Below are 13053 nucleotides of genomic sequence, written 5' to 3'. Positions count from 1 at the left end.
TGATCTACTCTTCCTCAAGTGCCCCCACCCCGCTGGGAACGGGAGCACCCAGAATGAAGGAGCACCCTCTAAAATTGCCAATTTATGGTACCCCAGGGCTGTTTCACTCAGAAGGGCACTTTTGGAGGAGCTGGCTTCTTTTGGATAAATGCTCAGTCTTTCTTCTTCCCCTCGCCTCCATCTCGAGGTGGTTCTGAGTATGAGGGAGGGCAGGGATGACCAGGTAACTATTAGTAGGGGGTGGAGGTCACTTGCAGGGACACGGGTCCTCCCAGTGGCCACTGCTCCAGAGTGGCTGGCCTTGTCTCTCCCTGCCTGGACCGCTTGGATGCATCTGGTCCTGTCTGGGGTGGAGCAGCTGCTGCTGGGGCCCCACCCGATGCCCTTCACCGGCCAGGGCACCCACCTCGCAGCTGCTACAGGTGTCGGCTGCCAACCAATTACACCTGCACTCTTCTCCAGGGGATTGCCCTTGGTGGAAGGGAGATGTCCCCCACCCCTGAAGATGGACCCTGGCCAATGCCTACCTCTCCAGCGTCACCCCCACCATGCCTCCCACCCACCCTCTGCTCCATTCCCACTGGCGCCACAGTTCCTCCCTGACAGAGCCTTTGTGCATGGGGGTTAAATCCCAGGAATGCTCACCACCCCGCTTCTCCTGGCTGATCCCCTCTCAGGATGGCCTCCCGAGAATGCGAGATATTTACAGGACTCCTGTTACACCCTCAGCTTGCGCTTCTCTGTTGAATTGTGTGGTTTGATCAATGTCTATCTCCCCCACTTGACTTTAAATTCCTAAGGGGAAGGGACCATTTCTGTTTTGCCATTCAGTCCATCCCTAGGGCCTGGTACAGTGCCTGGCACAAAGCAGATGGTTAATAAATATTATTTTTGAGAGCATGAATGAGTTAAATTTTAAAGGAATTCGTGAATGAATGGAATGCAGCCCTTATCCTCTCGCGCCTCGTTCCAACATCCTTGCCGCATCCTGGGGAATCCTGGAAGTGGGACACTGTTCCTCTGGGGACCCTTTTCCCATCCTTGGTGAAAGGATCCAAATTCCTGGCCACCAGGAAGTCACATTCTGGCAAGAAATAGAGCAGGTCTGTTTGCAAACGGAGCCCAGGGCTCCCTGCCAGGTTCTCCAAGCAGAGGCCGAGCCAGCCTCCCCCGGAGGCCCTGCAGATCGGTACGCATCCAACTCATCCGCAACTCTATTTCCCTTGGCTCCTCCTTGCCTGAGCCTTGTCCTCCTTCTCTATCTCCTCCAACCCCTTCCTTTAGCGAACCCAGCTCACCTCCCATGGAGAGGGAGCCTCAGCTCCCAGCTCAGCGCAGAGAAGATGAAGGCTCCCTTCCAGATTCATAAAGCCAATTGGTGGATCTAGAATGCAGTTATCCTGAGATCTCACTGAATGATGAAGAGAACAGAAGCAGCCAATATCTCCCTGCTCTGTGCCAGACACTGTGCTAAGTAATCCATGGACATCGCTTTCCTGAATCATGACAACAATCCTCGTACAGGCGTTCTATTACTGTCCCTATTTCATAGAAGCAACAGGTTTAGACAGGTTAGAGACAGCCGAGAATTCATTCTACCAGATGAGGGGTCAGCAAACCACGTCCCACGGGCCAAATCCAGCCCACCACATGTATTTGTAAATAAAGATTTATTGAAACAGAGCCCTGTTCATTTGTTTATGTGTTGTCTGTGGCTGCTTTTGCACTACAACGGCAGAGCTGAGTAGTTGAGACCCTGTGGCCTGCAAAGCCAAAAAAAGTCACTATATGGCCTTTTCTTTTTTTTCTTTTTTTTTGAGGAAGTTTAGCCCTGAGCTAACTACTGCCAATCCTCCTCTTTTTGCTGAGGAAGATTGGCCCTGAGCTAACATCCGTGCCCATCTTCCTCTGCTTTATATGTGGGATGCCTACCACAGCATGACTTTTGCCAAGCGGTGCCATGTCCGCACCCGGGATCCAAACCGACGAACCCCGGGCCGCTGAGAAGCAGAATGTGCAAACCTAACTGCTGCACCACCGGGCCAGCCCCACTATATGGCCTTTTACAAAAAAAGTTTGCCAACTTCTGTTCTAGATGACACCCCCTCCCCCTGGCTCTCTCCTCTACATTTGGGCTTATTGGTCAGAGGACTTCTTACCCAGGGTCACAGCAAACGTGTCCCACTGACTGAGTTTTCCACATTGAGCACCCAGTACCAGAGGTACTAGTTAATGCCACCATGCGCACAGCTCTCTTCAAGGGAAACAGCCCCTCTCTGCTCTGCCCAGCACTCCCTCGCCCCACGCCCCCAGCCACGCCTGACTGGATCGAGGGGTGGGGGCCACCCACAGCTGGACAGCAACCTGTGACTTGAATGGCCTGACATAAAAAGAGGACCGAGACCGAGCAGATTCTTCTCTTGGGGATCTGGAATAGGGGAAGAGAGGCCTAGGCCATTAGGGGAAATGGAAGCTATGACTGTTGAGGACAAGGTGATGCCGGGTGGCCATGATAGGCAACAAAAGTTGAGGTGGTGAGGCCGCTTGCTGTGGGAGAGAAGGAGGTGAAGGAGCTGTGCAGATGGAGACAGAATCTGTGAAAGAGTGGCCCTGCTGCCCTAAGAAAAAAGAAAGAGAGAAGCCTCAGTTCCTAAAGGTTTCCCAAGTCCAGCTCCCATGAGAACAACTGCCCTCTTCTTGGATTATCAGTTAGGGCTTTTGGGTTGAAAATGAAAGAAAATCCAACACAAGTGCACTTCAACATTAATGGGTATATATCAACTCATATAACTGAAAACTCCGAAGGTACTTCAGGCTCAGCTTGATCCAGCAGCTCAAACGATGTCACATGTGGCCCAACTTTTCAGTCTCTCTGCCCTGCCTTTTGCAATATAGGCTTCATCCTCAGTCTCCACTCTGTGCTCTTCCTCATCTCGGACCACTCTAGACTCTTCATTCATGGTGTCAAAATAGCTGCAGGAATTCCAGACCTCACAGCTTCATACCAGACTGTCTGCAAGTAGAGAGGAAGTTCTTTCCAGGAGCTCCTTTGTATTCTGGGATATGATCTCTCATTGCCTATCCCTGAACCAATCACTTTGGCCAGGGGGATGGGCTGCACTGATTGAATTAGACTCATCAATTGCCTTCAGTTTTCTCATCTACAATAACAACATTTGAGTGCTTATTACATCCCAGGCACTATACCGCCCTTTATGTGCATTACCACTCTTAATGCTCACAAAAGCCATACAAGTAAGTTACTAGAATTATCCTCATTTTACCAATGAGGAAATGAAAGCTCAGAGCAGGTGGACACCTTGGCCAGGGTCACACGGCTATCATGTGGCAGAACTGCTGGTCAGCAGCAGAACTAAGATCTGAAAGGGGCCTATGGGATTCTGGAGGCTGAGCTCTCAGCTCCCCTGCCCCTACTTGTTGGCAGAGAGTGTCACTTGATGGGCCCCCAGCCACTGTTATCCCACCTCCTGGTGCTATCCTGGTCACCCGAATCCTTTGCTCAGAGGCAAGTATTTTGTCCACAGATTCTCAGGCTTCAGACCAAGTTTACCCAAAAGTCTTGCTCCCACCCCTGGGTTCCTCCAGACTCTGTTCTCCCTCCACCTGATCCGTTTCCATGGAAACTGCTGGGCTCCTGCATCCCTTTCATCCTCCTTTCTGGGAAGCAAGGCCAGCTCTCCGGCACCCTGGTAGCCAGGCCTGACCATTATTTTAAAGACCAAAGAAGCAATATCTGGAAGAAATATTTCCAGGCAGAGGGAGGAACCAGGTCGGGCTTCTGATTTTTTTTTCTTTGATGTTCTCCTAAATAACACCAGGTGTTCTGAGGAGCTCTGCCAATTACCTCGGCCCATTGCATACTGGCTGGAAAGTCATTTGTCGTCTGTTCTCCTGCGTCTCTCACCGTCTCATAGCCAGCAGGCCTCCCTCCCTTTTTGGGGGCGGTCCTGGGGTCTGAGGCAGAGGGCACGTCAGGCAAGTCTTCTCGCCAATCCACGATTTTGGGCTTTAGCATTCAGGATGGGGACGGTGGGCTGGGGGTGGAAAAGGAAGGATGGCACCCAATTTGCCCTTTCTGGAGAAGGGGGGAACCAGCTGTCAGCTGAACTCGTGGCCGTCCTGGAAACAGTGGACATGGCATCACCCCTTGCCATGGAGAGGTGCCCTGTGGCTCCAGTGGCCAGGACATAGGAAGAACTTTGTACATACTGTCCAGGAGCTTGGCATCTGCCACAAGGACTCCATGTACCCTGGAAAGTGGAAACTGGAAACTGGAGAAGTCAGAGTGTTCTTGATATCCACCCCCAGCCAGGTCTTGGTCTGAGCTTTGGTTTCCTTATCTTTAAAATGGGCCCAGTCCTCACCGTGCACACCTGATAGGCTAGTTGTGAGGACCTAATGAAGCAGGACACTTTAAAGTCCCGTTTAATGGCATCTAAAGGTATCCTTCTGGCCATGATGATGATGATCATCATCATCACCATCATCACCATCGTTATAAAACGTGAGAGGAGATCCCGGAGGAGTAGCAGAACCTCAGACGTCTCAAAATAATGACAAGAGTCTCAATTCATTGAGCTAGAAAGCTCAAAGTGTTTCACTTTTATCATCAGGGCTTTCAGAGGTGCTCATTCAATCTCTCTTTCCCATCCCTTAGCGATTTCCTGATCTGAGTCCATGTGTTCTCACAGGCAGGTACTTAAACCTGATCCAGTCCAGCTGAAAAGTCCAGCCTCTCCTCAGATTCGAAGCTGTCCTCCTCCCCCACTGCAGGAGGGCCATGGCTCCAGGGCTAAGCCTGGGGAGGAGGGGTGGGCCTCCTCCCTGGGTGGGGCAGGGGTGGGGCTGGGCAGAGAAAGGGGAGGAGCCCTTCTTAGCCTCTGGTCCCTGGGGGTTGTAGAAGCAACGGCCCCTGGTCTTCAGGGAGTCCATGGGCTCCTGCAGAGTGGGATGAAGGTTTTCTGGGAGCAGTTTCCAGCTCCATTCTTGCCTCCTTCAAGGCCAAGGATCACCCAGCATGCATCTGGCTTCTGCTCTTCTTTAAACTCCGTGCACCTTTCCCAGGAGCCACAGTGGCCTCCAAGGGCTGCAGAGAATGGGAATGGAGTTGGATGGCCCCCATCTTCCTTCTAGTCACACGACAGGACAGCCTGGGCTTCAGACAGCTTGAAGTCAGAAACAGCATCAGTTCTGTCTTCACGGGGGCCTAGACTCCAGAATTCTGCTGTGGGACCAGGTGCACTTGCCAGTATCCCCTTACTGCAGGTATCTCCCGGAACCTGGAGAGTCCCGTGGCTTCAGAGGAGCCACAAATGCTGTACTCCCTCCCCCCCCAAAGCAGGCTTCACCTCGTATCGCCTCCGGCCTGGGCTGGACGTGGAGGGCAGACTTAGTGAGGGCGGCGGACGAGAGGGGTCTGGCTTGCATGGAGTAGTTTTACAAGTGGGGTACTTAGCCCCTTTTGTGTTATTTCAGAACAAGAAAAATTCCTCCTAATAGCCTGTTAATAATAATAACTACCTTTTAATTAAGCACCTACCACTGCCAGGATTCGTGCTAGCTAACCCCTTGACTATATTATTGTTGGTCCTTACACTGGCTTTGTGCAACCAGTATTATCACTTCTACTTTTACTAAGGTTCAAAGAGGTTAAATAGCTTGCCCAAGACCTCACAACCAGTAAGTGGGTTTTGAACACACATCTGTCTGACCCCAAAGCAAGATTTGTAACTCCTAAATGTGACCGCTTCCGCAGGACTTGGCTTGGGGACAAAAGACAAAGGGACTTGCTTGGGCTCTGCGGCCCTCCCTTGGCCTGTGTCTGGGAGAGTCAGGGATGCACCTCCCAGAAAGAGACCCCAGCATTGCATCTAAAATGGACAAAGCAGCCTGTCCCAATGCAGAGTCTGGAGGTCCCTGTGGCCACCGTTTAGTCATACCCAGGACCTCCCCCAGTCAAGCCGACATCTTCCCCCATCTCAACACTCTGGAAAGTAGGAAGCAGGAGCTCCACTCTCTCTTCCTCACCAGGAAAACCCAAGTAGCAGGAGGGTCCTGGCTTTGATCTTTAGGGAGCCAGGGATGAGCTCTCTGGCCGAACAGATCTGGGCCAGGGGAGGGGGCAGGAGGTGGGTGAGAAGAGCCAGAATGACAGTGTCCCAGTTGGACGGGGTTGAGCCTGGTGCCTGAGGGGCTGTGCGGGACAGTGGTTAAGAGCTTGTGCTGGACTGTTCCCCTTGGCCTCACGCTGGGGTTAATCCTTCGAGGAGCCATTCATCACCCCAGGAGAGGAATGCTGGCCAAGGAATTTCTTGCCAAGCCAACCACGGCTGATCTCTGGTTCCCGTGAAGGGCAGCGGGTGTGTCAGCCCATTTAATCCTCAGAATAATTCTAAGAAGCAAATACCCACATTCCCATTTTGCAGAAGAGAAAACTTGAGGCATAAACAGGCTATGTGACTTGCCCAAGGTCACACAGCTTATTCTGGGATTCAAGTCCAAGCAGCCTGATTCTAGAGTGCCTGCTCTTAACCACTGAACCATCCTGCCATCCCAGAGGCAGGGCAAGAGAGACTCAGCGGCTTTGGGGAGTTTCTGAGCCCAGGACTCCTCTCTGGCAGCAATGGGGAAGGGAATGCATACAGGCCTCAAAAGCCGGCTTTTTATGACTCCTTCTCCTAGTCTCTTCCTGCCACAAACTCTAAACACGTTTGCTCCGGGCAAGCAACCACTGGTTTTGGAACCTTCACTCTATATCGCCCCTTCCAGGCTCATGCCTGGCTTACCCCTCCCGGTCTCTGTCTCCTCTTGGCGTTCCTCTCTCCCCTAGCCGACCTCCTTTCGATTCTCACTTACCTCCTTCCCTTTCGCTCTCCCTTTGGAAGGCCGTTCAGCTAGCACTCATTAGCACATGTTAATGAGCATCAATTCATTTCTCAGTCACTCTGCAGGAGAGGAGAGAAAGTGGGGACAAGCTGCCACTCTGGGATAACGGGTGCACAAGGCAGGACAGGCCCCCGGGGCTCAGGCCACCAGGGAGAACGGGGAGGGAGGCCAGCTCCCAGCCTGGGGAGACCCGTCTGCTGTCCTGGGGACCGTACTCTCTGTAGCTGCTCCTGTTTTCTGACACCAACGCAGAACATTCCTAGTCGGCGACGGACCTTCTCTAGCCGCCGTTGGCCTAGGCAAATTCCCAGGATGTCCCTAGCTGGGCGTGGTTAAGACTAGTAGATGAGGATCTAGTTCCGCTACTCTCGGAACAAGGTCCAAAAGCCCCTAGAACCCGTCCAGGGTGAGGCAGGTACCCGGGCTGGAGAGAGGTACCCAAGGGAGCGCAAGACCCAAGACCCAAGGGACAGTGGAAGCCCCTCCTCCTCTCCCACCTGGATCCTCCCTGGGTGTCGCTGATTCCAGCCGCCCCCCAGTAAAGCCTTGAGGATGCCTGGCTTCTCCCCAAGACCGGGCCCCTATAAGGGGCCATGAGAGCGTGGGAAAAGAGCTGGGTTCAAATTCTAGCACAGCCCCTTATTTGCCGGGTAAGTCCTGTAGTCATTTGAAGTCTCAAGTCCCCTCATCGGAAAAGCAGTCCCTGTTCTTCTTGCGGTAGAAGGGTCAGAGACGAGAGGAGGCAGGAGAGAGACCCAGTGAACCGCGAAGTCCAGCCGCTCAATACTTGTCAAACGTTATTATTACGATTGGTGGTGTTGCTTGTTACTACTGTTATTAGTGCAGCTGCTGGCAATAATACGCGGTGCTCAAGGCAGTCAGAAAGGCCAGGGCAGCCAGCCTCCCCTTGGTGCCGAAAAGCGCGTTTCCCTGGCCCGGCGGGGATGCGCGCGGCCCCTGCGCCCCCCGCGCCCCCCGCGCCCCCCGGCTGCTCAGCCGCCGCCCCACCGCCCCCCGGGCCGATTCCCTGGGCGCGCGCGCCCCCTGCCGGCGGCCGGTCTCGGGTGCAGCCTCCGGACTGTATATAAAGGCAGCGTGGCGCGCAGGACCTGGCCGAGTGCGCGAGCGGAGCCGGCGCACGGGGACAGCACTGTGCCGCCTGAGGTCTCTGAGCGGCTCGCCATGGCTGGCCCGCAGCAGCAGCCCCCTTACCTGCACCTGGCCGAGCTGACGGCGTCCCAGTTCCTGGAAATCTGGAAGCACTTTGATGCAGACGGTCAGTAAAGCTCCCAACTTCTGTACCCATTCGCCCCCAGGGGACCTGCGGCGGAGGGGAAGGGCACATTGCTGATGCTGGTAGGCGTACGTTTGCCCCAGGGGGTGTGTTGGCCACAAAGCCTGCTGAGGTCGGGATCTCGAGTTTGGGAGACGTCCTGCTGCGCTGGTGACAACTGTCAGTAACTTTTCTTCCCTGACATAGACGACAGAGAGCCCACTGGCTTTTGCAGCCTCATTCTGGGCAAGTTGGAGCTTTCCCAGAGAGGAGGCCTGAGCCGGCAAGGCTCATGATTCCCCCTGCCATCTTACCTGCCCCGCCTTTCTCTTCAAGGTAATATCCTGCCTTCAGCTGCTGCAGCCACAGGTCTCAAAAACCCACTCCTTTCTTTCCTCAGGTTCCCCTTCTGTTGAATACCAGGTTAGCTGCTGCCACTGTGCTGGGGCCTGGGGAAAGCTGGGGGATCTTGTCAGGAAATCCTTGGCCTCCCCAGACCTGTTTGCTGGGAGTAGGGGTGGAGAGTGGCATCAGGGCCCTGCACACCCCCGCTTGGGCTTCCTTTGCCGGTTTTCCATCCCCTGTGGGCATGCGGGTCCCACCCACAGCAGCAGCAAGTATGGTGGGGACTAGATTGGGGTACCAGCCTGACAGATTCCCTCATGGTGATCATCCTAGGTGCTTGGTGACTCCATCTCTGGGTGGGAGGAGGCACGATCTTAAATGCCTCAGTGACCAACCCTCTGCTCTGTGTGGTCTTGACATTGACTCACTCAAAAATCGAGGGCTAGACTGAATGGCCTTTGGAGTTGGCTCCCAGAGCAAGGATTCCAAGAGTCTGTGATGGTCTGACACAGGCATAAAGAGAGAGCCCCCTTTAGAGGCTTCTGACAGAGCTGGAGACTTTTTTCTCCACCACTCCAAAACAAATGAAGTGATCTGATTTCCCTCTCTGAGGTCCTGGCCGGGGTGGGCATCGAGAATGTTCTGGTGTCTCAGACTGTTGGCGGGGTGTTGGCTCAGGGTGTTTCTCCTGGGATGGAGAGTGAGGGGGATGGGAACCAGAGGGAGGATCAGGTGGGGCTCACTCTCTTCTGACCTTCTCCCGTCCTCACTTCACTAGGGTGGCCGAGAAGGTGGCCAAGCAGAGTGCTTGGGGAGGCAGGGGTTAATGTCTGGGGACACTAATGAGTGAAGTTTTGTTCCCTTGGAACCAACTGAGAAAGCTGGGGGGGGGGGGGGGGGGGGGGGGCGGGGGGGGGGGGGGGTGCCCCGGAATGGGCATGTGACACCTGAATTAGGACTGTGACCTGCCTGTGAATTAATGAAGGAGGTGGGTAGATTGTTGAATCTGTAAAATGGGGCTAAGGAGGGGTTGTATTTCCAATCCTGGCTCATGCCGTGAAACTCCCTTGGGGAAAAGGGCTGAAGAAGATTGCAGCTCTTAGTATTCCAGATGACATGCATATTCCCCAAGGATGCTCCTGCCAGTTTATCTGCACCAGAGACTTGCGTGATTCAAGGAAAGTTACCAAGTGGCCAAGGTTATACCACCGGCCTCCTGCCAGATGAGTCAGCTGTAAACAGGACTCAGTTCTACTTTCCCCCTGTTCTCATGGGGACAACCAATAGCACTCTCAATAATCATGCAAATCCTCACATTTATCTGAGACTTTGTACTTTTCAAAACACAGTCACACCTTGAGTCCTGCACTGTGAGGCTGCTGGGCAGATCCTGACTCTCCTTGGGCAGATGGAGAAACAGACACCAGGAGTGACTTCTCCGAGGTTGTGTAGCAAGGTAGCGGTGGGGCCAGTCACTAGCCAGCACCTGTTGCCCCTCTCTGGTTTCTGGCACCTGCTTTCCCTCCACTCCCCGCAGAAGAGCCCCCAACCCGGCTCAGAGGTGATGGGCAGTCCCTTTAATCCCAAAAAGGAGTCCTTGGCTGGGCTAGAGCAGAGCTAGGCTAGAACTAACCCTAAGAGTCTTTAAAGACACCCAAAGCCTTTGTACCTCTGGCTCCTTCCTGCTCCGATGTGAAAGGGGAGCTAAATATGTGCTTCTTGCTTCCTTGTCCACCAGGCATCCCATTGCCCTCTCTGGTCACAGCCTCTGGGAAATCCCAAGGAGGGAACATGGACCTAACAGAGAAGGAAGGCAAGAAGATGAAAATGCCAGAGATGACACAGGGATGATATAGGAGAATGAGGATACAGCTGAATTGGAATTCCATGAAGGGACCCAGAATTAGGCTTTGGGCGCCTTGCTCTGTACCTTCCCCACCCTTCCCCTCCCAAACCCCCAAAGGCTGCCGGGAGCTCACCATCTCTCCCCTGAGGCACTCTCTGCCCTATCTGGGTCTCCTTCTAACTAACTGGGGCTTCTGTTTTCATCTGGGTTTCTTCCCAACTCTAACAGTGCCCCTACCACTTGCAAACTTAAGGAGCCTTGGGAGGACTCCCCTTTGCAGCCCACTGCGTCCCTGGAGTGAGCTCGCTGGAGCCCAGAGTCACAGCCACTAGGGAGAGGGAGCCGCCGCCCCACCCCTCCTGGACTCCTGTAATAAACAGAGACCAGGAGATCATAGGAGAAGCTGGATCTGGAGGAGAGTGGGGATGGGGGCGGGGGCTCTGACCCTAACTCAGCCCATTTCTTAACTGAGAGGAAGAGTGGTCATCTTGGTGTCTGTGTCTGAAGAGTTAGGTTATTTTCAAAATTATTAGTAGCCTTGCAGTGGAGAAAGGAAGGAGCAGGTGTTTGGAGAGGGAGAAATTGGGACTCAGAGAGGCAAAGTTCTTTTCACAAGATCACACAGCAAAGTGGGAAGGTGGAGGACCCCGAATCCTGTCTCCTAGTCCCCAGTACCACCCCTGACTCTTCCCCAGTGGTCAGCCAAGGGTGGTGCGTTTGGGAGGGTTCCAATATCATGCCTCAAAGGCAGAGGTGGGGAGGAGGCAGCCCAGCCCACCCTGTGAGCCGGGCAGGGGCTGGGCTCTTCCCTCCATGTTCTGAGTGACCCTCACAAGACCTTCCGTGTCTGAGTCCACTGTCCTATTGTTCCCTAGTCCCTTTTTTGTCAGGAACTATCTCACTGTGCAAAACCCAGGCAGCTGAGGGAATGCCCAGCTCAGAGCTCCCTCTGGCCTCTCCGTGGGGTTCTGACCACATGGGCCACCAGCTCCTCTTCTGCTGACAACCAGTAGGAGGGCCGTGAGGACCGAGCTGTGGCTCAGAAGAGAAACGCCCTAGCCTCGGCTAGCCCTTTGGAAGCAACTGACAGTGTAGGGGTAAGATGGGTCTCTCCCAGAGCCAGCGAATGTTCGAGGGACCAAGCAGGGAATCCACTCACTGCAAGAATCCATCCTACGTAGATATGCTCCTACATGTGCAAAAGGTTGTATGACCGAGGGGTCTATACCAAGTTCTTTGGAATACTGAAAATTTGGGGAAAAGATGTGCCTCGCTAGGGAACAGAAAAATAAATTGTGCTCATCTTTACAGTAGGATACTATGCAACCAAGGAGAACAGGGTGGAGCTTTTGTACTGACATGGGAAAACGTCAAAAATGTATTATCAGGATTTAAGAAAGTTGTACAGAACACTATTATAGTGTGGGCCCATTTTTATTATTAATGAAGCATGTATGCTGGAAAATGGTAGAATATAACGTAATAACAGTGGTTCTCTCTGCCGAGTGGATTAAGTAAAATTCAAAGACGTTTTCTTTTACTTTCTAAGTTAATTTCTACAGTGTTTGAAAATTTTACAAGAGCATGTGTTTTTCTTATGTAATCAGCAAGACAATGAAGATATAAAAAGAAAATAATTTTATGGATACCTCCCCCTCTTCCCAAAAGAGACATATATATCTATCTATCTACCTAGCTGCAGGTGTGGGAATGTGCCTAGACTCTTCTGGGTGTGTGTCTGCCTCCAGATGGTCTTGGGGATGCGGAGAGCCTCTCCCAGGGACTGAGCCTTGTTCCTCATCTGTGTGGGCCCCCAGGACTTTGCAAATTAGTGACAGGACCACAAAGAGCTGAGGAAGGCCCTGCCCTGCCTTCCCTCCTCTGTCGTCCTACACCTGATGGCAGTAACAGAAGTGTCCTCCAAACTCACCCGGCACGGCGGACACAGAGCCCAGGCAGGCTCTCCCAGTGCTGGCTTCTGTCCCTGGTGTGGGGAGGAAGAGGAGAGCTAAGCGACAGCGCCTCTCAGAGGTGGGGAGAGGCCTGGGCGGCTTGCCCTGGGACACTAAATGAAGGCTCTCGGGATACCAGGAGGAAGACATACCCAAACAGGGTTACAAAATATCTGGTATATATTAAGTATTTACACAAATACTGCAGTGTTTACCATGCAATATAACTGTGCTATTCATAAGCTAATTACAGAGTTTATAAAAACGATTGCTTCTTGGCGCATTCAAGGCGGGGCGGTGGCGGGTCTGGTCCGGGGAGTCAAGGTCAGAGTTGTCTGAGGGAGGATGTCTTTCAACCCTGACGCTGCATCTCTGTGAGATCTTTCTCATTTGGGCATGATGTCAGGATTTGGGGGACTTTAGGAGCAGCCTCCTAGGACTGAGTTGCTCTACCCAGCCTCTGCTTTCACCCCCCAAATCCCCACTTGTTTCGCTGCCCGCGCCTTTGGCGTGGAGTGTCCACAGTGTGCCAGCCCTGCGCTGGGAACCCTCTGCGCGGATCTCATGCCCCAGCGCCCTGCCTCCTGGAGGGAGATTGCGCCAGCCAGTGGAGGCAGCTATGTCTGAGGAGAGCTGGGTTCCCCCGGGGAGGTGCCACGGGGACGTGTTTTCGCAAACAAGCCCTTCAGCCTGCCTCGCCCGGGCAGCCACCCGCCCCGCGATGGCACATC

At 53.5% G+C, this 13053-nt stretch overlaps 1 protein-coding gene across 1 annotated transcript in view; it reads left to right on the top strand.

Annotated features, from left to right (window-relative positions):
• The first annotated feature begins 8066 nt into the window (after positions 1–8066).
• Positions 8067–13053, top strand: part of CALB2 (calbindin 2) — a 28921-nt gene continuing 23934 nt past the window's right edge. Inside the window, exon 1 of the mRNA XM_046683942.1 lies at positions 8067–8182. Within this exon, the coding sequence (XP_046539898.1) occupies positions 8089–8182 (94 nt within the window). The 5' untranslated portion in view covers positions 8067–8088. The remainder of the gene's footprint in view (positions 8183–13053) is intronic.

This window comes from Equus quagga, chromosome 13, assembly GCF_021613505.1.
Source record: "Equus quagga isolate Etosha38 chromosome 13, UCLA_HA_Equagga_1.0, whole genome shotgun sequence".
In the NCBI taxonomy this organism is placed as follows: Eukaryota; Metazoa; Chordata; class Mammalia; order Perissodactyla; family Equidae; genus Equus; species Equus quagga.
This window is presented reverse-complemented; position numbering and strand designations above follow the sequence as displayed.